This window comes from Doryrhamphus excisus, chromosome 22 (genome assembly GCF_030265055.1).
Source record: "Doryrhamphus excisus isolate RoL2022-K1 chromosome 22, RoL_Dexc_1.0, whole genome shotgun sequence".
NCBI lineage: Eukaryota > Metazoa > Chordata > Actinopteri > Syngnathiformes > Syngnathidae > Doryrhamphus > Doryrhamphus excisus.
The window spans coordinates 13435442-13461948 of record NC_080487.1 but is presented as its reverse complement, the minus strand read 5'-3'; the positions used below and the strand labels follow the sequence as shown (position 1 = coordinate 13461948).

The 26507-nt window shown below is 42.2% G+C and overlaps 1 protein-coding gene across 4 annotated transcripts in view; it reads right to left on the bottom strand.

Annotated features, from left to right (window-relative positions):
- fbxl15 (F-box and leucine-rich repeat protein 15) overlaps nt 1-26507 on the bottom strand; it is a 159590-nt gene that overhangs the window by 131302 nt on the left and 1781 nt on the right. For 2 of the 4 annotated variants that reach the window (XM_058061052.1, XM_058061049.1), the window contains exons 4-6: nt 26232-26409; nt 22509-22616; nt 7485-7612 (exon numbers count right to left, since the gene is read on the bottom strand). In XM_058061052.1, coding sequence (XP_057917035.1) covers nt 22587-22616; nt 26232-26409 — 208 coding nt within the window. In that variant the 3' untranslated portion in view covers nt 7485-7612; nt 22509-22586. Of the gene's footprint in view, nt 1-7484; nt 7613-22508; nt 22617-25647; nt 26410-26507 lie in introns of those variants that run through there. The other 2 variants (XM_058061051.1, XM_058061053.1) reach the window with 2 other exon arrangements.

Here is a 26507-nt window from a genome sequence, read left to right as displayed (position 1 = left end):
CCCCCAGTCACTGTCAGGCCAAACGCATGATGAATTGCCCTGTCAACGCAATTCATTCAGGGACCAATTAATTCACTAGAAAATCAACTCCACCCATCAGTCGCTGGAAAACTGGCGGCAAAGCCAGCAAAGTAGCTCTCGTCGGATGAAAGCGATACGGCGCCGCGTACGACACGTGTGCGCACGGTGCCGGTACGAGAATAAGAATGAGGGCGCCGAGGGAACGCGGTGGAAGTTAGCCTGACAGGAATTGGTCATTTAATGCTTTGGCGCACCAGAGACAGGCCCCCTTCATCGGGGGAAGTCGTGACAGGACTCCCCTGGTAATTTATTTATTAATTATCCCGAGCGGCGAGGGGGCATTTAGCTGTCTCACTTCCAACCCGTCAAGTCGACTTCTTGTCATTTTAGTCTCCACAAACGGGTCCTCCAGGGGGCGCGGTCCAAGTCAAAGGGGGGGGGAAGATGTCATTCCGTGCACGTAGCGCAAATATTTTTGTTTGCAATCAGTTGTCACGCGAGGCGCCGCCCAAAACAACTCCGCTGTTGCATGCTAGCTCATCGTTTTACCTTGAAACCTAAGTCATAACTGGACATGCGATGTTAAGGCGGGTTGTGGGGACCTCCAAGGACTAAGTCACCTGGGGGGTACCATCCATGCACATGACTTCACAGAATTCCTGTCTGCACCCCTGCTACTGGCTATATGATAGCACCCAGGCTCCAGCATATCCGCGACCCTTAGAAAATGATCCTGTCCATCCTGGTCACTCCCAATGAGAACCTCAGCATCCAATAATAGAAAACAAGCATATTTTTATTTTTTTGTAATGTCCCTCCTTCCTGATCCTGTCCATCCTGGTCACTCCCAATGAGAACCTCAGCATCCAATAATAGAAAACAAGCGTATTTTTATTTTTTTGTAATGTCCCTCCTTCCTGATCCTGTCCATCCTGGTCACTCCCAATGAGAACCTCAGCATCCAATAGTAGAAAACAAGCTTATTTTTCTTTTTTTGTAATGTCCCTCCTTCCTGATCCTGTCCATCCTGGTCATTCCCAATGAGAACCTCAGCATCCAATAATAGAAAACAAGCTTATTTTTATTTTTTTGTAATGTCCCTCCTTCCTGATCCTGTCCATCCTGGTCATTCCCAATGAGAACCTCAGCATCCAATAATAGAGAACAAGAGTTAGAGTAATTGTTAGAGTAATTTTTGGGAAATGCATTAGCAAACACTGAAAAATTGAGTAGTTTCTTGAGTCAAGAAAATTGACTTTGAGTATTTTGAAAAGCGCTATACAAATAAAATGTATTATTAAATTATTATTATTATTATTATTTATAATATTATAATTATTCTAGTTATTATATATTTTTATTTGATTTTTTTAAATTTTTTTTTTAATTTTTTTTATTACATGTGGAATCAAAACATGTGGAGTAAGACCCTCAAACAAGTCTTGAACCAGTCATGATGTGCTATATATATATATATATATATATATATATATATATATATATATATATATATATATATATATATATATATATATATATCACTATATTGATGGTTACTATGGTACCCATTATGGCATTGTATGTTCATATCACCGAGTACTTCGGTATTTGACAAAAAATTGAAACAAAAAAAACGTATTACTATATTAGGAAAGCAGGAAGTGAACAAATGTAACAGTTACTGATTGTAAAAGTACCAGATGGAGGGGTAGGATTTAATAAGCTTTGCTTCTTCCTACTCCTTTTGGACATGTGGAACTGGGAACTTATTATGGGATGCACTGAATTGTAATCTGATGCATGTTCAAATGAAATTAAACTATTACCATTACCATAACATAACCCACCAAAATTGGTATTTACATAAAAAAATGTGTCCTGTGATATATGTAATCACAGAATATGATATAAAAAAAAACACACCGAGGTCCGCAAATGAGCACTACTTTGGACACCCTTGCCCCCCCCCGCCCCATGTTCACAGATAATGAGGAGGAAAATCCCTGGCTGGCATCATCCTCAAACAAAAGCCCCCCCCCCCCCTTTTTCTTCATGGGGTCTTAGTTTACTGTTGCTGTCACACACATACTATATATATTCCTCAGAGGTTTCATGTGACAAAACACAGAAAGTTGCTTTTGTCCTTCATCTTGTCACGTTCCACTCCTTACTGCCTTCTTCTTTTCCTGGCTGTCTGCGCTGTCAGCTCCTTGCCTGGCACCTGCTCTCATCTTCCTAATTAGTTGCATTTCATTAATTATATACGCCCATGTGCCCATCTCTTTGTTTCAAACCCGCAGTGAGAATAAACTGGTAAATAAACATTTTTATCGGAGTCAAACCCGAAAGCGGTTATCTTTCATGAAGGTGGAATTGGTCCATAGAGGTAGCGAAGACCAGGTGGGTTTTCTGGCCGGGTAAAGGAACACCCGACCGGCGTGCATCCAAGCTGCTCCCTTCGGCGTCCTCCTGTTACGCAGGGGACGCTAGAAGGCGCTAAACAAAAGCTTCCATCAAATATTTATCAACCCCATCGCACAAACAACACAAACTGGGAAAGATCAAGCTGATTGACTGAAAGGGTCAACAAGCTCGCTCGCATCGAGTTTCCAGTAGGGAACAACGGAAAAACAATAGTTGGGTACCAAAGAAAATTAACTGTTGATTCAAAAAATAATAATAATAATAATGATTAAAAAAATGATGGCGGCACGGTGGTCTAGTGGTTAGCGCGCAGACCTCACAGCTAGGAGACCAGGGTTCAATCCCACCCTCGGACATCTCTGTGTGGAGTTTGCATGTTCTCCCCGTGCATGCGTGGGTTTTCTCCGGGTACTCCGGTTTCCACCCACATTCCAAAAACATGCTAGGTTAATTAGCCACTCCAAATTGTCCATAGGTATGAATGTGAGTGTGAATGGTTGTTTGTCTATATGTGCCCTGTGATTGGCTGGCTGGCGACCAGTCCAGGGTGTACCCCGCCTCTTGGCCCGAAGACAGCTGGGATAGGCTCCAGCACCCCCGCGACCCTTGTGAGGAAAAGCGGTAGAAAATGAATGAATGAAGAATGAATAAAAAATAATGAAATTCTGAAAAGCTGAAGCTGGACTGAAATGCTGTGGAAATACGCTAAAACGCAGAATAAAAGTAAGAGTAAATTGGTAGTTTGAGCTCAAATCAGGAATTGAACCAACCATCTCTGGGTCTGGATGTAAGCACTCTACCAGCTGCCGTATTTTTGAATTTTATGAATTTTATGAATTTGCCATAATTGGGGGAGCAGTAGCATATGCTAAATACATCTAGCGTACTTTCCTAGCATGCTTTGCCGCACTGTTCTAAAAATAGTTGTTGTGTTTTTTTTTTATGGTCGACTACTATAAATACAACAATATGTAAAATTATTATTTTTTTGTGGCAGTCATGAAGAAAAATGTTTACAAAATATGAAAATAATGAAAACATAAAACAAATTTTAAATGTACAGTTTGCTTGTAGTACTGGAGTCATCCTGAAGGGCTGAGCTGGAAGGTACTTGTCACTGCCGTACTTCCATAGTGCTGTTAAATGCATTAAAGTGGACATATTGTGCTTTTTTTTCCACTTTTGTGCCTTAGTTCCTATTGGCAAGGCATCTATGGCTCGCTTCTCCCTCTTCTGTCCAGAGAGAACTGGGGGGGGGGGGGGGGCATGGCCTATTTCATCACAATTTGCCGGCTAACCGCTTCCAAATGTGGCATGTGATGATCGTAATGAGCCCTGATGCCACTTAGCTGTTTCGCTGTGGGCCGTGGCGAGCGGAATAGCTAAGAAGCGGGGATGTCGGGAATGCCGCAGGTCGGTCACCCGCCGCCGGGAGGAGGTGACAGACACCTCCGTAAGAGCGAGCGCCACCTCCTCTAACGGCGTTATAACGTACTGTACATTCTATTTCTGTCGGTGGAGACGAGTGAGGGTAAAATTCCATATCGGACTATTTATGAATGTACTTATCCTCTCTGCGCTGGCGCTCCTCCGACAAATGTGGTGGCTTTTCCGGGACACAAGGATGGATTATTTTGGAAGTGGATTTGTCAGGGTAGACTGAAAAAGCCTAAAAGTGTTGCTGTTGTATTTTGGGTTACAGGAGACGGAGATACTGTACTTTCTAATACACTTTAGAGTCTATGTCTGTAAGTAATGTGCAACTATAATTATATAGTATTTCTGGTGTAATTAGGACACTAATTGACTACTAAATACTAGCATTGTATTCCCATTTCATTTGTCAATATGAAAATGAAGTTTTGGTGTTGAAATATGACTTGTCTTGTCACGTATTAAAAGTGTTTTCTTTGAGGATTCTGATATGTATTTAGTTACCAAAAATGTATGCTTTTTTATAATTTAAAGAATTTTTAATAATTATTTAAGAATTTATATACTCAAAAATTTTGACAAATTTCACTCTTCATGACACAATTTTGTATTTATAAATTATTTATTATAACAATTATTATTAATAATAATTGAATATTATTATTAATAATTATTAATATTCAATAACAATTAATTATTGTTAATTATTATTAATATTAAATAACAATTCATTGTTGTTAATCGTTATTATTTAATAATTTATTATTAATAATTCATTGATAATTAATATAATAATTATTAGAAAATGTCCAGTTTTTGGAGGAGTCACAACTTTATCGTATAATATATTAATATATTAATAATAATATGCAATTAATTAATTTTCTACCGCTTATCCTCACGAGCGTCGCAGGGGTGCTGGAGCCTATCCCAGCTGTCAAAGCAGTGTCCATGCTGGACTGGTTCACCAGCCAATCACAGGGCACATATAGACAAACAACCATTCACACTCACATTCATACCTATGGACAATTTGGAGTGGCTAATTAACCTAGCATGTTTTTGGAATGTGGGAGGAAACCGGAGTACCCGGAGAAAAGCCACGCATGCACGGGGGAGAACATGCAAACTCCACATAGAGATGGTGGAATTGAACTCGGGTCTCCTAGCTGTGATACCTGCGCGCTAACCACTCGTCCATAATATGCAATAACCTGCACTAATATTATATCTGAAGCTAAATTGTGCATGTTGCTAGATGATGGTGCGATCTTCTCCCAAATGGTTTGTGAAGGTTTCTCCAAGAGAAGCACATTAATGAGTAATGATTGAGTTTGAGGCTCACCTGCCTGAGCGCTCAAAACGAGAATGTCAACTTTGCGTAATGAATAACAAGTGACAGGAAATGGATTTTGTAAAGGGTGCGGAAAAAGTCATTTCCCGGCTAACAACGCCACGAGTAATTTAAAAGGAACAAAGTGACTCGATTTGTTCTCCAGTGCAACTGTTAATTTGGGCAAATAAAAGAAAAAGTAGAAGAGATGGGTTGCGGGTTTAATTATCAGGGGACGACTGTGACTGTGCATCATCATTAGTATGACTAAATAGCGGCGGTCAGTGACTCAAGTGGTGGTAAATGGCGCAATTAGCGGGGCGAGCGGGGCAGAGGTACATTCAATTTGAAAGCCTTCTTTCTTAATCCATCTCCTGTGATCACCACAAGTGCTGAGCGTTGTGCTTCCACGCTCTGCGACATTAATCGCCGTCATTCCAAAGTAAAATGTCAACATTGTAATCGAGAGCCAGCACACTCGGGCTGAATAAACGAGCATTAACAGCGACACGGAATCAAACATGACTGGCATCTTTCCCTTGAAAAGCTACGTGGTAACAAACAATGGAGGGGAAAGGAAACGAAACTCCAGGGAGGAATTGACATGCTTCCTTCACATGAAACGGTTCTTCCATGTTCTGCCCCCCCCCCCCCCCGCCCCCGGTGCCCCCAGAGTTTAATCCCTTGCTGCACCCGCTCAGTAACCCCAGCAGGTGCAGTGAGAATCCATAAACACAGCTGGTGCGTCTCTGCGACGGAACGCTCGGATTTACCCTCACCTCGCAACCTCGCCCTTTTTTTTTACCGGAATACCAGGCATAACACGGCTTCACTCCTATTAGGAATCCATAAAATAAGCATCATGAGATTTCACAAAATATGCCCAGTGGACGCATATTAGTACATACGCTAACATACGCTTTTAATTAGATTATGATATTTTATTGTTTATTTTGCACCATTAGCTATTACTTGACTGGCGACCATTGCATTGTACCCTGCCTCTCGCCCAAACACAGCTGGGATAGGCTCCAGCCTACCTACAACTCTAGTGACCCAAAACACAGCTGGGATAGGCTCCAGCCTACCTGCGGCCCCAGTGACCCAAAGACAGCTGGGATAGGCTCCAGCCTACCTACAACTCTAGTGACCCAAAACACAGCTGGGATAGGCTCCAGCCTACCTGCGGCCCCAGTGACCCAAAGACAGCTGGGATAGGCTCCAGCCTACCTGCGACTCTAGTGAGCCAAAGACAGCTGGGATAGGCTCCAGCCTACCTGCGACCCCAGTGACCCAAAGACAGCTGGGATAGGTTCCAGCCTACCTGCAACCCTAGTAACCCAAAGATAGCTGGGATAGGCTCCAGCCTACCTGCGACCCTAGTGACCCAAAGACAGCTGGGATAGGCTCCAGCCTACCTGCGACCCTAGTGACTCAAAGATAGCTGGGATAGGTTCCAGCCTACCTGCGACCCTAGTGACCCAAAGACAGCCGGGATAGGCTCCAGCCTACCCGCGACCCCAGTGACCCAAAGACAGCTGGGATAGGCTCCAGCCTACCCGTGACCCTAGTGACCCAAAGATAGCTGGGATAGGCTCCAGCCTACCTGCGACCCTAGTAACCCAAAGATAGCTGGGGTAGGCTCCAGCCTACCTGCGACCCCAGTGACCCAAAGACAGCTGGGATAGGTTCCAGCCTACCTGCGACCCTAGTAGCCCAAAGATAGCTGGGGTAGGCTCCAGCCTATCTGCGACCCCAGTGACCCAAAGACAGCTGGGATAGGCTCCAGCCTACCTGCGACCCTAGTGACCCAAAGATAGCTGGGATAGGCTCCAAGAAGTGAGAACCGAAATTACTTTGGGATGGCTCAAAACACTCGGTTTCAAAAGGCGTGGTAAAACTGTCCCTTTGTGATGTCACAGAGGGGCGGACTACCTTATATGGTTCGTAGCTAAACAAGCAATCACAGCGGAGTGGGCATGCCAGAAAAAGGGGAAAAAGGGAAAATTTTGCAAAACTTCCATGCTGGGAGACAAATCGGCTTCTAGAGAAAATGTCTGACTATCCATGTTAAAATCTTAATACGGGAAACCACCTATGAGGGGGGTGATCTCCTCTTGTGATGGGCAGACTCACATGCCGAGACAATGAAGGCTATTTGAATCAGGTGATAAGCATGTGGAGGACTTGTTACGGAGACAAGAGGCCTATTTTGTGGTTCATCACAGCAACATATTCCCCATCGTATTTCTTTCTTTAATGTAGCATTTACCTTCTCAAGTCGATGTCGACACCTCTTGGGGGTTTTATCGCCACCTTTGCATTCCAACTCGTTAAAGTGTCGCCGCCCGTCGCTGTCCGCCACCGTTAGTGCTGATTGCCCGGGAAATTCAGCGCCTCCTGCGCGTAATGAGAGCGGACAGAGGTGAGAACAGCTCAATACCAGAGATAACCAGACTTTGATCCAAACTGCCATGCAGAACACACCTGCCGATAACCGCTCACAAAATGTACTGTCAGGAATTTGGATTTTTAATTAGACCTGATTAACCTGAAGCGGGGAGGAGTTTGGCTGATGACAAAAAAAAAACAAAAAAAAAACTTGTAAAGTTTGTTGCGTGGCATCTCAGGGAGACAACCGATGAAAGCTCAACACATGAATATGACTACATAAAATATATATACTATATGTATTTGACTGAAAAGCAGGCTCTCAGTGTTGAGGGACTTGGCTTCAATGTGTCTGTCATTCAAAAGCCCGAGAACAGACTTTGGTGATCAAGATCACTGAACAGACTCATTTTTACAGATGTCTTCTTGGTTGTTAGGAGAAACCAGAAAATGTGAGACGAAGAGACGTAAATGACAACCATGTTTCAGTTTTTTTTAGCTTCAACAGCAGCCATATTCCAGCCAATATTCCATATTCCAACGCTAGCAACATCAATAACAAGCAGCGATGATTCTTACACCGTTTGTGGCTTTTTATTTCCTACATCATCATATACTTAACGTAATTCAGTAGTTTCAAGAGAATAACCAACAGAAGTCCGAGTCCCCGAGTCCGTGACAAAAGAACAATTTTGAGTTAAGTGGCAAGATACAGGAGGTCCTGGTTAACTGGTTCCAGACCTGAACACAACAATTTCTATATCAAGTATTTTAAGTAGTTAGAGCAAATGAAAATATGTTTCCGACCTTCTAAATATAGTTTTTTCATATAATTAGAGCCCTCAAGACCTGAAATAACACCCCTATAGCCAATCACTTTTACACTGGTATTGCCCAATATTCATTTATTCATTCATTCAGTCATTCATTTTCTACCGCTTATCCTCACAAGGGTCACGGGGGGTGCTGGAGCCTATCCCAGCTGTCTTATCCCACCCTGGACTGGTGGCCAGCCAATCCCAGGGCACATATAGACAAACAACCATTCACACTCACATTCATACCTATGGACAATTTGAAGTCGAACAATGAACTTAGCATGTTTTTGGAAGAAAACTCCACACAGAGATGGCCAAGGGTGGAATTGAACTTGGGTCTTCTAGCTGTGAGGCCTGTGCCCTAACTACTTAACCACCGTGCATCCATATAGCAATTAATTTTTGTCAAAAAAGTTGGTACTGCTAGCCCATGTCCACTGAGTTCCTTACTCCAGGGTGGATCTCTAACCTGCTGAGAGCACACATGAGTGGTCAACCAAAGGGCGCCAAAAATCCCTCTGGAAAAACATCATGGGAATGGGGGCGGAAACCGGAGTACCCGGAGAAAACCCACTCCAAAATTGTGTAAGGATTTCTGTCCAATATGATCTGTATCCTGAATGTTGTTCACCACATTCGAGTGTTGAGAGTAGTGTCGTTAGCCTTAAGTAGCATTAGCATCCAAAATGTAGTTGATTTAATGTTTGTATTCCAAAGTAGAAAACAGGAACTGTCATCATATACTGTCAATCATCAAACTTTGTGGTTTCCAAATAATAAAGACAAAAGCCATAGACCAAGAAACCGGGTCCTTGGTCATTGATGACCAAAGAAGGAAGTGCGGCCTTGAAAAAGTCTTATGGAGTCGAGTGGTTCGGTGCTTCAACCATGGCAGGCTAACGGTGTTCATGTCTGTTCATCTATCGCCTGGTCTTTTCCAATTTGGACGGCGTATCATCAACCAGCAGCTGTCTTTACGCTAGCGACCAGGGAAGCAGAGCGTGATTCCTGGGAAGGACGAGGCCCGAGCAATTAAGCAATTAATATGTTCCATTTCTCCGGCCAAAAGAAACAGGCAACCGGATTGAAGTCATTTGTGAGCACTGATGGTCTTTTAGATCTGCCGAGTCACTTCGGATTGTGCGGAGTCTCTTGGCTGGTCAGAGGGATGAAAAGACTGAAGTGGGCTCCTTAGGGGGGTTCTTAAGGAACTAAAGCACTTTTAGATTCTGGGGTTTTTGTTATGGTTTTTTTGGCAGACGCGTGGACTCCAGTCAGACTCGATTCATAACCACGAATAAAATAAAACGTTGGCCGTACACTGAGCAGCAGGATGGACCAAACGGCGTTGTCAAGCAGGATATATTACGAGTTGGTTGGCTTCTTGTTTTCAAAGTAAAAGCACTGATTTATCACTATGTTTTTTTTTTGTATGAGAAAAATAAGGGGGGGTTTTATTTTGTGAAAATAAGTCTCACCCAGACCCGAGCTCCAGTGGCCCCCAAGTAAATTGAGTTTGAGACCCCTGTCCTAAACCATACAATCCAACTGTGTAAACTCCCAAGGCCTGCAGTATGGAGAAGTACGGGCATGGAAGTACGTAGTAGTAAGTTTGCGGTTTCCAACACAGCCTATGTCTCTTATTTGGCCTGGGAAGTCCTTGGGATCCACCGTTGCGGCTGCCCAAATTCTTGCCGTCATCCCGCGTTCAACGCCCAACTCTGATTCAAAATTGAACTTGGCTGTGCCAGATTGTTGCCGGCTTGGAGACTTGCAAATATGGGTGTCAGGCATGGTTCCGATTATACTAATTGGGGTCTTTGTGCTCGGTGCTCCCCCCGGGAACGATACCCATCATTGACATGTACGTCACATAACGATTAACTTTGGTATCAGCTTTTCAAAGAATAAACACACTTTTAAAAAAAAAACACAACAAGTTCCAAATTTGTTGAAACTTTAAATTGACGGCTTTGCAACCTGAGTTTTCCAAACAGCTCCTCGTATGACCCCGTGATTCCCGGCTTACGCTCAAATTTGGGCAGCATAATGAAAGGATCATTGTGGGACAGGCAAGTATGTGATGAATGTTTAAATTGGTTTTAGCCGTAAGGCCGCCCCGCATCAGACGACCCCGTCTCGGGGCGGATGAGTCGGAGGGTCTTTAACTCGCATGGCTCTAATCCCGCACGAAAAATGGGCATTAAGTGAAAGTAATTGCTCTCATGAACGTCTTCGTGTTTGTTATTATATCTTGAAATCACTTTGACTCTTTACTTTTTTTTTAAGAGTAACCGTCTTGGATAAAATACAGAGTTCGCTTAAGGTCGACGATGACAACTGCAACCGAAAACAATCTTTGTTTACGTGCAATCTGAACGAAACGGATTGTTTGGAGTTGGAAGTTTCTGGTAGAACAATAGTTTTCGACATTTCGGATAGATTTAGTAGAGAGTACTCAATAGTACTCACCATTAAATGTACACAAGTACACACAAACTACACTGCAAAAATGCTGCTCAAGCTCTGGAACCATTCTGTCCAGTGAACACTCGTCAATAATATAATAACCATTAGCCTATTATTATTATTATTACTATCATCATTATTCTTCTCCTGATTATTACTACTACTAGTAGCAGTACTAGGCTAGTATTAGCTTGCTTATTGGTTTGTTTATTAGCCTGTGTTTGCCCGATTATATGAAATTTGTCAGAGATTTTTTTTTTGTAAAAAAAAATTTTTTTTTTTGTAAAAAAAAAAAAAATAAATAAAAAAATATCAAGTTATTTAGGGGGGGTTGAGGACATTTTAGGTGGACTTCAGCCCCCCTAAAATAGGCCTAATGACCCCACTGGCTTTCGACAAAGCTAAATACACTGCACCGATTTGGCATGAAATGGCTAATTTAACGGAACGACTTTGTTAGACATGGTTTCGTAAAACGACCTTTTATAGTCACATGATCAACTCCAAATATTACGTTGCATATCTGTTCGTCTCAGCATGAGGGAACTCGGGCATTGATTTAAAAATGTAACATTTCAAAGTACAGCTAAAAGGGCACATATAGTCAAACAACCATTCACACTCACATTCATACCTATGGATAATTTGGAGTTGCTAATTAACCTAGCATGTTTTTGGAAGAAAACCCACGCATGCAAGGGGGAGAACGTGCAAACTCCATACAGAGATCGCCGAGGGTGGAATTGAACTTGGGTCTTCTAGCTGTGAGGCCCGTGCGCTAACCACTTCACCACCGTGCAGCCATATAGCAATTAATTTTTGTCTAAAAAGTTGAAAGTTGTTAAAGTTGGACAGTGGTACTGCTAGTTCCTTACTCCAGGGTGGATCTCTAACCTGCTGAGAGCACACATGAGTGGTCCACCAAAAGGGGCGCCAAACATCATCATCAAAATCCCACCCGCTGACATGGAAGCTATGCTAGCATGTGTTGGCACCAAGATCCCCGGGACAGGCGGCCTTCCCACTCTGGAGCCCCGCTCACATTAGAGGAAATTTGTACCACAGTATTGTCACCTCCTGCTTTCCGGGCGCAGAAGGCAGAAGCAGACATTTGGGCAGCGGCCAAGCCTCTTCTCCCCCCCCCCCCGACCTCAAAAGGGTCCTCCTACTTCGGCACCATGTGTGAAAACTCGACCCCCTGCCGCTTCTCCTGAGCGGCACAGCTTTCCTGACTGATGGGACAAATGGCGAGTGAATGGAAATAAACTTATCTCATTTAGATGACAAGCCGCTCCTGCAGATCGTACCATTCCGATGAAGCAATTGTACGTTTCCACTTCAACCAGGGGGGGGGGTCCTCAGCAGAGAAAATGCCTGAATTGCATGAACTCGCCTGACAGTGAATTTGGAACAATTTGCCGTATCGACTCCGCGTGTGTTTAGTGTAAAGTATCAGGCTAGTATGGCGCCGCCATTTTTTTTTTTTTCTATTAGGGACGCTAGTTTATATCTCAATGCTTTGTCTCGCTTGTGTTTTCTCTTAGCTTATTTCCCCGAGTGGTGGATGCTCCACATGATTGATAGCCTCAGTGGATGATCTCCAATACAAAAGTCATTACTGAACAGCAGGCCTGTCGCTGTGTGTGGGGGGGTCCGAGTGGGGGGGGGATTTCTCTCTTTGATTTAAGTAGTATATTTTCATGATCTATAAAGAGGCCAGCTGGAGAGAAAATGGTTTGCTCTCAAACATTTAGTGTCTATAAGCCATCGTACTCGTGATTGGGGAAATGATTGCCAACCCTTTTAGAGTGTTTTTTTTTTTTTTTTTTTGCCGCTACGCTAGTCACGGCCTAGCATCCTCTCCACCAAGCAAATTGGTAATAACTAGCTAGATTAACCCCAATACAGTCCTGATTAACATTAGCTTGCTCAGGCTAAATAAATTCTGCAACGAGTGTAATTGAACTTATGGAGAATATTTAAGCGAGACTATAATCTTCTTCTAATTGTGTGCGCGCTGGCTTGTGTAAACGCCTTTGCAAAAAAAAAAAAAAAGTGTTAATCACGCTTTACTCGCCATGTACATTGTGGAAAAAAAAAAGGATGTTTCAATAAAATAATTAGCCTAATTACTATCTGTGGATTCATTAGTCCATTCATTAGTCCATTCTTGTACACCAAAAATGCGTTGAAATGGGCCAAAAACGGTATCTATTCTTCAATTTTTAGGAAGTTACGGCCTTTTATTCTCATAAATTGGCTAGTATTCCACAACCACGTATTCCTAGCTAAGTATTTTACTGTCAAGGTGAATTACTAGCAAGTGATGCGTCAAGTACTTTTTAATGGCAAGTCAAGTCTCAAGTAAAGACTGTGTTGGAAACCGCATACTAAGTACTACATACTTCCATGCCCGTACTATCCATACTTTATACCGCATACCCGATCCTTCAGACAGTATGCAAAGCCTGTACGCTACAGTGTACTGCATGATAACCCACAATGCATCGCGCTCTTAACCGAGCCCAAATCCACAGACTGAAGCTGATTTCATTTTAGCTCTAAACCAGGGGTCTCAAATTCAATTTAATTGGGGGCCACTGGAGGTCGGGTCTGGATGAGACTGGGCCGCCATCAGGTTTTCCAAAAAAAAACGCTTTTATTAAAAACAAAAAAATTAAAAAAAACTTTGCTTTGGTTCCAATTTTCTACAATAAAAGCTCTGATAAAACATTCCACTGTTCTCAAATATCTTACTTTTTATTTTTCTACACAAAATAAGATGAAAAATAAATAAACAAATCAAGAATAAAGAAAATCAATCAATCAGTAATAAATAAATATAATAATAATAATAATAATAAAAACTTAAGAAAGCACATATAGTTGGTGGGTAGACAAATTATTTTTTTTCACATTAAAATGAACAAAGCATTATTAGAGCCCTGTAGACATGACAAAACACGACTATAGTCACATTTATACTTTTATTATTTACAACATATTGCGCAACTGCAGGGTCTTGAGACACATGCTAACTCGCAAACTAGAGAGCTAGCGACCTAAACGGTAGCCTTCAAGTTATTTCCTTTCAACTTAAATAGCCACTTAAATACCACTTCCACACGGATAGGGAGGATAACTATTAACAGTTATTTATTAACCTTTAACATGAACATGAATCAAACGTAATCATTTTTTCTGGGTACATGATACCATACAGCATCCATATCAAACTTGCGCGGGCCGCACTGACATTAAACTTTCGCGTGTTTGAGACCCCCCGGTTTAGGACAACGTGAATAAGCTTTGTTACCAAGAAACATGACGTCCATGATTGGGATTTTTTATTGTTAGTCACACTCCTTGTATCGTACCGAAGCCCATTCTAGGAAATGTTCCAGCTCCAAATCCGAGCTGAGCACCGATAAGCGTGCAAGTACACCCGGGGCCATTTTCCGTGTGCAGTAAACCCACTTTGAAACGGGGCAGAACAACACCAAAGTTAACACGGAAAGGAAGAAGAAGAAGAAGAAGAAGAAGGGAGGACTTGTATGGTCTCAAATGAGCAGTCGGGGGGCATTGCAAGCACCGGGGGCGGATGAACAGGCATCCCCCAGGAGGAAGAAGAGGAGGAGGGTGGAGGGTTGGGGAGCGGGGGTCTGATATCCATAGCAACAGTGGAGTCCCCAGCTGTCATGTTTGGGGCTGAGATAGGTGCCGTGAGCCCAGGGACCACTTAACCTCGGCCACACTTCAACTCAGGAAGTGAAGATGCGGCGCCGGCGCCTCACTTATAATGCTAACTTTACACCCTCCCCTCGGGAACAGATGCTTTTCCATTTTTTTTTTTTTTTTTTTTTTTGAATTAACCCGGCGAGCTATGCAAAGAGGTCTCTTCTCAGAAATAATTAACCATAAATGCTCGGGGATGTCATTGGAATTTAAAAAAAACGTCCCAGATGATAACATCAAGCTTAGCATATAAACACAATGAATCGGCAATTAATCACCTCGTGTCCTTGACAATATTTGCTTGTTGACATTTATTGTTGCTGGTCTCTCTTTTACAACGTTCATTTAAATCCATATTAAATCTATGCAAGCTGGAATGTCAAAATACAAGTCTGTTTTAAGGACTTTGACAATTTTTTATCTTATTTTAAGAACTTTTCCATCTGTTTCTAACCAATTATAAAAGGTCCTGAGTAGCCAAAACATTCAGCTATAAGGGTCTGCAGCCAGAAGGAGAACACAGTTTTATTCCAGAATTAAAAGTTCATTTAAGAGGAGTCACTTTTTTGGAATAGACTTAAACAAGCTAATTCAAGAAGTTTGGATTTTTTATTCTTTTATTTTTGAATTTGGATACAAATTCAGGGGTAGGAACCAGCACTTAAAAATAAGAATACATACACATTCTAAAAAAAATAATTCTTTTTACGGAATAGTATTACTATTAATTAATAATAATAATCTTAACCCGTGTATCGAGATGCATATTGAAACATTTACCGCAAAGAAATTAATATCCCCACTTATTATAGATCTGTTTGTGATTAACTGCAATTTTGAGTTAACTATATGTTGTCACTGGTCAGTCTCAAGTATTGCTTCTCAATTTTTTTCTGTCATGCCCCCACTGGGGGCCCCCCTTTCCCAATTTGAAAACTGATAATATCTATTTATTGATCCGTGCGGTAAAATCCGAACTGAAACCAACAAGAGCCGTGATGCATTCAAGCGTATTCAAGAGTCATCGTGAAGAGTCATCCATGTTGGCTGGTCTACACCAATATTGAAAGTCCTACCCGCCTCTAACGCCCCCCCACCCTTGACAGTTCAATGCGTTCCCCCCACTATTTGAGACGCACTGGTCTAAAGGGATTAAGCTCAAAACAGACCTTACTGGAACCTGGATTCCTGCATAGAAAGAGACTGGTATTCTTAGACCAGTTCCCCGTCAATGCTACTATGGAGTATGTGGGCTCCACTGGTGGGTCGGTTTTGCAAGGGAAAAACCGCTATATTGTCCCTCCACGGCGGCCCCCCCTTCTGAGCGTGAACGGCCACCTAATCAAGCTCTCACTTTCACCGCAGCTGGTTTACAGCGAGCGGCGGCTCTGACCTCTGAGGGAGGGGGGGCGGGGGCGGGGGGCGGGGGGCGGGGGGGGGTTCTCCTCCCACTCCTCTGCTCCTTTGGGACCCTTCAACAAGCTTTAGAGGCCAAATGAGGTGTAAGTCTATTAAAAGGGAGTTTGTGTGTAGATCACAGTCCCTCTGGGGGTGAGGGCCTTTTCGCCCTGTCATTCAGGTGCGGCTAATTTCCTTCTGCTCGGCGCACAGACGTGAGGACCCGCCCACCGCCCTCAGACCAGGGGGGGGGGGGGCCCCGTTGCTAGAATTTCAAATGACGAGCACGGTGATTTATTATTAGAACACAACGCTGACACAAAGAGATGTGGGTTTTAATGTCGTGGGTTCTGTTCGATTCAGTGGCCAGCATGCGGCAATGCCATGTGCGTAAAGCCCCCGCCCCCGTCCAATTCATTTACGAGGCTCGTAACGACAGTGCAAATATCATTGCATGCAAATGAGCCGGGAGGGTACTTGAAGGGGTCCTTTTAAGAAGGAACTAAATATTACAGAAACTAATGAACAATAGGGCGGCACGGTGTTCTAGGGGTTAGCGCACAGACCTCACAGCTAGGAGACCAGGGTTCAATTCCACCCTCGGGCATCTCTGTGTGGAGTTTGCATGTTCTCCCCGTGCATGCGTGGGTTTTCTCCGGGTACTCCGGTTTCCTCCCACATTCCAAAAACATGCTAGGTTAATTAGCCACTCCAAATTGTCCATAGGTATGAATGTGAGTGTGAATGGTTGTTTGTCTATATGTGCCCTGTGATTGGCTGGCGACCAGTCCAGGGTGTACCCCGCCTTACGCCCCAAGACAGCTGGGATAGGCTCCAGCACCCCCCGCGACCCTCGTGAGGAAAAAGCGGTAGAAAATGAATGAATGAACAATATGATTATTCTTATGTCACTGCTATACCGCTCACAGCCACTAGGGGGCATAAATGGACGAGTTACTCCTCAAGAGTCAATAGTGATCACCTTTTAAATGATATATTATTATATTTATCATTTTCTTTGTTAATATACTGTGGTGTAGAACCTCCTTATGGGTTGTTAGTAATTCTGCACCACCCGAGTACCTCAATACGGTAAAAAAATATCGCATCGGACGTGATTGGCTGTTGAGGAGTCAACGATACACTTGACAGTTTAACTGATCAGAAAGGAGCGTGGGGGACATTTGCCTAAGGAGAATTGACAGAGTTTGTCAGAAGGGGAGCGGGGGGGTGGGGGGGGGGGGTCAGCGGTGCAGTATTAACCTCAGGGAGGCCATCTCTGTGCAGTGCATTAGTCACACTGGGGTAGGGGGGCTTGATGGGGGGGCGGAGGCACCCTGTAATAGATTATTGACTGGCGGGCAGCGGCCTGCACCGCAGCGTGTGGTCCTAAACCTGCACTGACCTCTTCCTCCCCAACGGAGGAGGAGGAGTCGGAGGAGTCGGAGGAGGCCCACCTGCAGTATAGTACAAGATACGTATGATGCAAATGTAATATTCCCCATAGTGACTAATGAGCAAAAATCCAAGGCAGTTAGCAGGACCAGGAGGTACCTGGGGGGCTATGAAAGCATATTCATCTATGGCTATAAAAATGGCAAGTGGCGGCCTCATCAAATTGAAAGTGCTGAGTGAAAAAAAAAAACAAAAAAAAAACCACCACAACCACAACAACAATTGCTTCCACCAACTTAGACTAGCTAATTAAAAAGCAGGCAATTTCTCTCCAACAGTCACACTCAGGATCTTTAATTGAAATCAAAATGAATAGCGTTTGGGCGGTTTGGGGGGGGGGGGGCATGTCAGAGAAGGAGAACGGAGGCGATGGAAGCATTTTACTGGTCTCACTGGAAAATGGTGTTGATACTGATTTGTTTTTTTTTGGTTTTATAGGCTATAAAAGGACTCCGGGAATGGTGGTGGTGAAGGGGTTTGAGTGTCCGAATGATCCTTGGAGCTACAGGATGTTGACCCAAGGCAAACCGGTCCTAGATAACGGGCCAGACAAAGAGATTCAGAAGATCCGATGAACAAACTAGACGAGGGACCGCACCTCCGGGGCCATGGGAGGGGATCGCAGAGAAGCGCCTGGTAGTTGGGCCATCCCCTGTGGGGTCCTGCCAGACCCAGCCCAAACAAACCATTCGGGATCCCTCCCCTCGCGTAGACCCACCGCCTACTAAGCCTACTAAGAGTCTGGTGCAATGTGTTTTGGGTGGCGGTCAGGGGTGGCCGCCTGGGCAACCTGGACTTCAGCGGCCAAATCTGGTTCTTGGGATATGGAATGTCACTTCTCTGGTGGGGAAGAAGCCTCAAAGAGGTTCAGAGATTCAGAGTAGACACAGTCAGACTCACCTCGACCCACGGTTTGGGTTCTGGAACCAACCTAATCCAGATGGGGCTAGAACTTGTTCTACTCTTGAGTTGCAGGCCTCTATGTTGGAGTCATTTCCCTACACCTTCGGGTTTGGGAAAGGGTCCTGACTGTCCAGACCGGCTGGAGATCACGGATACGAGCGGTTAAAATCAGTTTCCTTCGAAGGGTGGCTGGACCCTAAGAGAGTCGGCCAACGCTCGGCCATCCAGGAGGGGTTCACACTAGAACCACTGATCCTTCACATTGAGAGGAGCCAGTCAAGGTGGCTCGGTCATCTAGTCCGGATGCCACCCTGGTGGGGTGTTCTGGGAATGCCCAGCCCTGAGAAGACCCCGGTCAGACCAAGGACACGGAGAGATTACGTCTGGGAACACCTTTGTGTCTTCCCAGTTGAACCGGAAGAGGATGCCAGAGACCAGAAAGTCTGGACTTTCCTACTAAGATTGCTGCCCCCGCAACGGATGGACGGACGGACAGATGGGTACTGGGGGCGGGGCTATTCAACTACGACCAAAAACAAATTGTTCAACACATTATTTTTCGTGCAAAATAACAAAACTTAGGATCAAACCTACACCATTTGCATTTTAAAGGCAGCAGCTGTACCATTACACCACATACAGTGTATTTTTCATATTTTGATACAGTCTACATACGTAGCAACTCGGATGTGACCGCACAACAGACCATAATAATATGCAATTGTGACTTCCTTTGGCTCGGCCTTGCTTTTTTTGTTGCCGTTGTTTAATTGTTTGATAATTCATCTGCAAGCACTAATTTACCCCCCGCGGTGCGCCCTGTATGCTCAGCCACGATGTGTCACACGTTGCTGAATTTCAAATGAGGACATAAAGTACCGTCGGTATTTTTGGCCGTTGTGTTGTTATTGTTTGCCTTCCATCGACAATCAACCCTTCGGGCAACGGATGTCCGTTTGTCGTCTCTTTTCGAGAGGAACGTCCTTGAACGAGCCGGACGTCACGCTGCTTTGGGTCTGGTTGTTTCCTCGCTAAGTGAGACCATATTAAGAATTAGCATCATGAATTAATGACGTTAATATAATGTAGCCTGACTTGGAAAGGACAGACAATGACCTAGTACAAGATGCGCCTCCACAGGAAGTGGATGTGTGCTATTTAAATGCAGTTTCACCGAAAACCTGACTACAGACACAATGGCGTCCCCACCTACGCGAGGGGAGGGCTAAACTAGCTAAAAAGACATCTGACCAAAAGTGCCTCGGACTCGGACTTGCTCCTGCGCAAGGTGCAGAAGACAAATCCCAGCAGCTGTGTATCATTCTTCCCGCTACATTAAACTGTTCAAATTGGGTTATCATTTCTGATGTCTATCAGTCCATCCATTTTCTATGCCGCTTATCCTCACTTCTGCATCATCACACACACACACACTGGCCTGGCTCACTACAGTCGTCCCTTGCAGTATCGCCGTTCATTTGTAAGTCCCTCGATCTATCATCATTTTTCAAATTAATTACATTAATTAAAATTTTTTATTAATGAAATAATAAATTATCACGTACTGTTGTTGACTACGTCCTCATATTTGTACAAAAAATATTTAAGGTCAAAGGAATATGTAGTATTCAGGGCATTAGGCCATTCCACAGTATGTCTAACATGATAGTGAAACAAAGGTCTCCTCCCATCTAGTGGGGAAGTGGTCATTTTTTGGTTCATTGTTTGCCCTTCTTCCCACTCCATTTCAAGACTTTTCTTAAGTTTAGAATACAGTAAATAAATTGGAGGTCAACTAGTTAGATGATTTTTTTTGTTTTTCAAATATTACAAAGTTTTTTTATGTACTGAATTTCCTTTTTGTGATATTTTTACTTGATTCCTGTAACAATAAAAATAATAATAGTAATGTAAGTTTTCTGAGCCGCATTTTTCAAATTTTATAGTACTGAGACGTGCAAAAAAAAATGTTTCATATTTCAACTCTATGCTACTATTTTTCCTCATGAGTTTAGTCTCAGAAATTGGTCATTTTTTTCTCATTGAAATAACAAAAAACATATTTCTATATTTTGATGTTTTCTATATTTTTTGTAAAATTAAAGCTCGTTTTTCCTCTTTTTTTTTTCAACTTCACATAAATTTGTTTCTTGTAATGATGACTTTATTTCCCATAATATTTTGACTTTATTCTCATTATATTACAACTTTTTCTTCTTAATATTTGGACTTTATTCATGTCATATTACTGCTGATTTTTTAATTTTTGCAGCTGTTTTTTTTTTAAGTTTTCTTGTTTTTAGAATGTGCCACACACTTTGAACCCCCTGTTATAAAGGCTATGCTGGCTTGACGCTAAAATTGATTACATTAAAATTAATTAATTACATGATCCACGGGTAATAATTTCTTCAATGTTTTGTGTTGTTTTCAACCTTTACGGAGTCTTCTGTTTTTATGTATACAAGCCACAAAAAACAGGACTTTAAACCGGTAGAGTACACGGACAATATACGGATAGTACAAGAAAAAGAAATGTATCCCTCGTGCTGAATGTGCCATTAGAGACCTTAACTTTAACGACCTTTAAAATATGTGCAGCGTTGTGTTCCTCAAAACACCATGAACCTGTCAGCGTGACAACAACAAACACGCACGTAGGCACGTAGGCACGTAGGCAGGGATTGGGAATCCGAGGCTATCAGCGCCAACCCTGACATTACATTGACTGGTGGAGGTCTTCACTGTTTTAAGTGGGGCTGCCTGCTGAGGTTTCCCTCCTCCTCCTCCTCCTCCTCCTCCTCCTCCAGCCAGCAGGCCTATAAGAGTGGTAAGTGGCAGTGATGAGACACTGTCCCTCGTGCCTCCTTCAGCTGCCATTGCCTTTAAATTGAAACAGAGCCCTGCAAATAAATGCCACATTCAAGGGAGGGGAGGGGGGGGGCATGTGAAAGTTGCATTTCATATAAGCACCCATCGGGGAATTAGCTTTGATTCACTCTGTTTTTTGTTGTTTATATGATGAAGGGCTCCAAGAGGGTCAGCGGGTGTTCATTTATCTTTTTATGTTGGGTCTTATAAGGCGGGCAAGTGCAGTAAAAACGAAAAAAAAACGAAAAAAAAGGCATCAAATTCTGTATATGTATTGAATTGGAAGTCTGATGCTTTCACCTCTCTTACCACCAGCCTGCATTACTTTTACTTGCTGCTCATTAGCTTTAAATGGCGTCTCTCTTTAAGATTAATTGGAGCCGATATAAAACCAAGATGGCCCCCGAGTGCGTCCTGCTGTTTTGTTATTTGCGCCGCTGCGCAGAAAAAAAAGCGGCAACAGTAAATTCTCCAAGTTGCTGTTAAACTGGCTCTATTACCATATGTGTCCCATTTCCATAGAGTGACATCCCCACCACCGCCATCGCCATCGCCACCGCCACCGTCGCCGCCACTCCTGGATCAAATGGGGACTATTGATCCTGCAGCACTCCATTTCAAGTTAATTGTGCTTGAAATGAGGTGCACACACACTCAAGCATACCTATGTCGGGAAGGTTTTATTTATTTATATTTGTCAGGGAACCTCCGTGTCAGATAAAAAGGGAAAATATTCAATTCACGGGGGCGAGAGAAAAAAAAAAAAAAAAAAAAGTATTCAGGAGACTCACAAAATATTTCTAAGTTGTTTTGTGACTACCCTTGCTCCCTCTAACGGCCACTATGGCACATTACATTGCAATTATAGTAATATAAATAACAGGGTCAGGTAGAATAGGCTCCAACATATCGCCTGCGATCTTAGTGAGTACAAGCGGTAAAAAAAAATGAATGGATGGATCATAAAAATACACAGAAATGGTGTAACGGATGCATTAAAATGGCGTACACGTGGAGGCAGGATTTAATTTGCATGTCAGATTAGCTTGCGCTAAGGGTCGGGCTGGTGCCAAAAGGGCGGCCTGTTCATTAATAGTATCTAAGTCAATTGAGGTCATACGTAATCTTATTTCATATTCAACACGGTGCCACTCCCTTAAACGCAATGCAAGGTGTACAATTGAAAATACATCAAATAGTACCACAGCTAAGAAGTACTAAGTCAAGCGTCTATCAAGGAAATGGAGATTCAGTACCTTCTTTTATCTTCACGATCGACAAGCCGGCGAGAACATCAAGACCTTCAAATTTGTGCTCTACTGAATGGCGAAGAGCTAGCGTCCAGCGGCGAGGATCACAAGAGGCTGTTGGAAAAAACACAAAGAACATGGGCTTGCACTGTAGGTCAACAAATTGCGGTGTTATCCTCACCAAGTCAACATCAGAATGTCCATCAATACGCCATTTTTTTTAAGTATTGCTTTTTGTTATCATGAAAAAAATCTGAAACCGATATATTTTTATGCTATATCAGACCGATATTATCAAACATTCCGAGTTCTTAGTCATCTTTTTTATGTTATTTTAAGGTTAAATCAGCATAAACAGCATAAACAAATAGTGCATCCAAGGAGGCTGCCATAGGAAACTCAAACTTAAAGCTGTCATAATGGAAGTGGACAACCACACTAGACATTAAAAGAATTTTGTTCAATTAATGATGTTTGTCTATGAAGGGAAGCCATGTTGTTGACTTTATCTCCACGATGCAGTAACAGGGATTACATTGGAATCAGGTAATGTGAACAATGGTCAGTGTGTCCAACTTCTGTCTTTGGGCTGCCCCTAAAAATGCTGTTCAAAAACACCCACCTGGTATAAAATGCCATGAGTATAATTTTAATTTAATTTAATTTAATTTAATTTAATTTAATTTAATTTAATTTAATTTAATTTAATTTAATTTAATTTAAAATTTTAATTTTAATTTTAATTTTAATTTTAATTTTAATTTTAATTTTAATTTTGATTTAATTTAATTTAATTTAATTTAATTTAATTTAATTTAATTTAATTTAATTTAATTTAATTTAATTTAATTTTTAATTTTAATTTTAATTTAATTTTTAATTTTAATTTTAATTTTAATTTTAATTTTAATTTTAATTTTAATTTTAATTTTAATTTTAATTTTAATTTTAATTTTAATTTTAATTTTAATTTTTATTTTAATTTTAATTTTTTTAATTACATTTTTCCAGTTAAAAAAAACTAAAAACCCACCTCTTTAAATCTGTTTTTAATGTCTAACTTTTTATACCTGACTGCTGTGCCCCGCCCCGCTTTTACTCGTGTTTTACTGTGTATAAACGGATGAATATTGTATTTTAATGTACTATATTTTACTCTGTTTACTTGCTTTTATTCAACTCTATTAAGTGTCGTTGAGTATTTTGAAAAGCGCTATACAAATAAAATGTATTATTATTATTATTTAAATCAGATTTCATGAAATGGCAGAAGCTTTCTCCCATACTTTGTATGGGAGAAAAGGACCTGGCCCTGCCTCGGCCCCACGCAGGACCACCTAATCTGCAGTTTGGGATTCCCTTTTCGACTACATCGCTCCCCCGTCCCGTTTACAGTATGCCAACATAAAGCACAGTTTCATGAAGGTAGCGCTTATCTGGGCTTGGAAACTATGTGAGACATGCCCGGGAACAAAAGGACGTCTCTCAGCTCAGGGATCTGGCCCAGAGGATCTCTTTCAGCGGCCACAGATTGCCCTGTGTTTGCTTAATTGACGGACCCCGGACACATTGGCAAGGAGCCCACCAGGTCTCTTAAGGTGGACTACCTTTCAACGGGGAAAACTGTCTGTAATAAAAAAGGTCTGGGGAATTATGATTCTCAGCATTCTGGCCCGTATGCACCTTTTTTTGGGGGGTCACGGTTTCTTTTCCAGGTAATCCGGTAAAGTCAAGGGTACAAAAGCAGAACTTTAGGGATTCCACCATCTCACCGAGACTGATGTACTCAAGGCTAAATGATTGTCGAGGAACCGAAGAGATAACACCGAGACTTCCTGATGATCCACTACAGTCCTTATCTCTATTTGGTGAACTGATCTCCACGGCTTCATCCAGTAGATGCAGCTTTCTCCGCTGTGGATATTAGTGGTGTTGTGGAAGAAGATAGGAACCTAGCCACCTACAATCTCTTCTGATGAGTCCAAAGCATCCCTCTCTCTCTGGAAAGACTTTTATTTCCAGGAAATAGAAGCGGGCAAATGAAAGCATGTTGAGGGGTCACAACCTGCCACCCACCAGTGTAATAAAAATTGCTGGTCGGTTAATGAAGTAACAACAAATTGGGCCGAGGGCTAATTCAGACTGGCATCTCCAGGACCCCACCGCCGCCCCCCCCATCACCCGCCCCACTGCCGCGTTAAAGGAAATGTTCATGTCATTAAGACGCAGATGTTTTTCCTTCATTTGTGGCTTTTAAAAGTCCCATTTTGAAAAAAAAAAGCCTCAGAGGTCCCACAATAGCGCAGTGGAAGAGTGTTGGCCAAAACCTAGCAATGATGCTACAATTTACACTTTAAATGACAACTGCAGAAAAAAAAAAAACTTTCTTTGTTCAGGTATAATTTTGTTGTGTCAGGTGGTTTTGCCCGTGTGTCGGTTTACAGCACCATCGGTCTGGATATGACACTTAACTGACTTAACTAACCTTTTGTGGATCATTCCGGATCATTCCGATGCGGACAGGGCTGAGAAGTAAACCCGATTGGGAACATGGCTATAGCTTTAATGCTAATGATCTGTGTTTGTCCATGTTTATTTTGCAATTCATACATTTTTTACCTACGTTTTCACTTCATCTCTAGTGAGCTACAGTGCTAACAGTTGCTAGTCCCATTCTAATAGCAATATCATGCTAGGTTAGGCTATTTGCTAAAGAAAAACTAAACAATCAAGCTAACAGCTCCCATATCTGTAGATGACTGACAGATAGTTGCAATGCTTTATTTTAAGACGTGTAGTGAAGCCTTAGCTCATCCCGAAAATCCAAAATTCAAGCATCTGTTTGAGTACCTCTTCTTTTAAAAGAGGAGCAGAAAATGTGAGGGAGATGGTCGCAATCGGGTTTGTGTCACTTATTATTACTTATCTTGCAAGACCCCCAAAAAGTCACTTTTTGCATTATTGCATTATAATGTCAAGCAAGGTTGAAGGTTGAAACTGTGACTATGGCTGAATGCTGACCTCTGCTGGCTGGAGGACACATGAACAACACAGTCGGTTTTTTTTGCCATTTTAGAGCCGGTTTACAAAGATTTTATTTCTTCATTTTTGTCAAATATGTAATGCAGTGACATTAATACAAAAGTTTAGGTGTTTTGAGGGGTAAATTGCGGTCGCATAAAGTGTTTTTCTGGCAAATATGACCAAACATTTTGCAAGTACGAAGGGAAAAAAGCAAAAAATATTTTTTTGAATTATTTTATTTTGAGTCAAACCAAGATAACAAGTAATTGAAACTAAAAATCTTCCTTGGGGGTAGTTGCAACATGAATTTGTTGCATGTTTCTGTAGCTTAATGTAATGTAGTGGAATATTGTATCCAATCTTACTTTAAATAAACTCTCCAAAGCTTTATAAAAGGACTTGACCAAGCAACTATTTTAGCATCCTTTAGACACCCACGCTATTTCTATTCTTTATGATTGGCTCTGTTATGTATTCTCAGCTATCCTTGCATCACAGGGTTTAAAAGATACTTTGAAATCTCATTGGCATGCTGTCATGTGCATGGTAACTAGCCCATTTTGTCAAGCTTACATTAAAAATGTTTAACCTGAGCAAAAAGTTAAAAAATTTCCGGGATCCGAAAACATACACATGTGATCAATAAGTGTAAAATACAGTTTCCTTAAAAAAAAAAAAAAAAACAGATGTGACGTGGCTTTATACCTGTAGATTGACAAAAGGAGTGTATCTCATAATGTGCGAAAGCAGCACCCTCTCCGGTGGCGGCTGAACATCGATGCGCACGTTGCGCTTGCGTAGAGGCTCCAGGCTGGACTCCGTCACCTGGTGACAATGTTTCACTTTCAAGGACTGCAGCTTGGGGCAATACTCTCCGAGGGTCCTGTGAACACGGCATTAGCATTAGATCAGGGGTCCCTAAACCCCCATTTTAGTAATAATATGCGTTACTTATTTAATAATAATATATAATCAATTTAT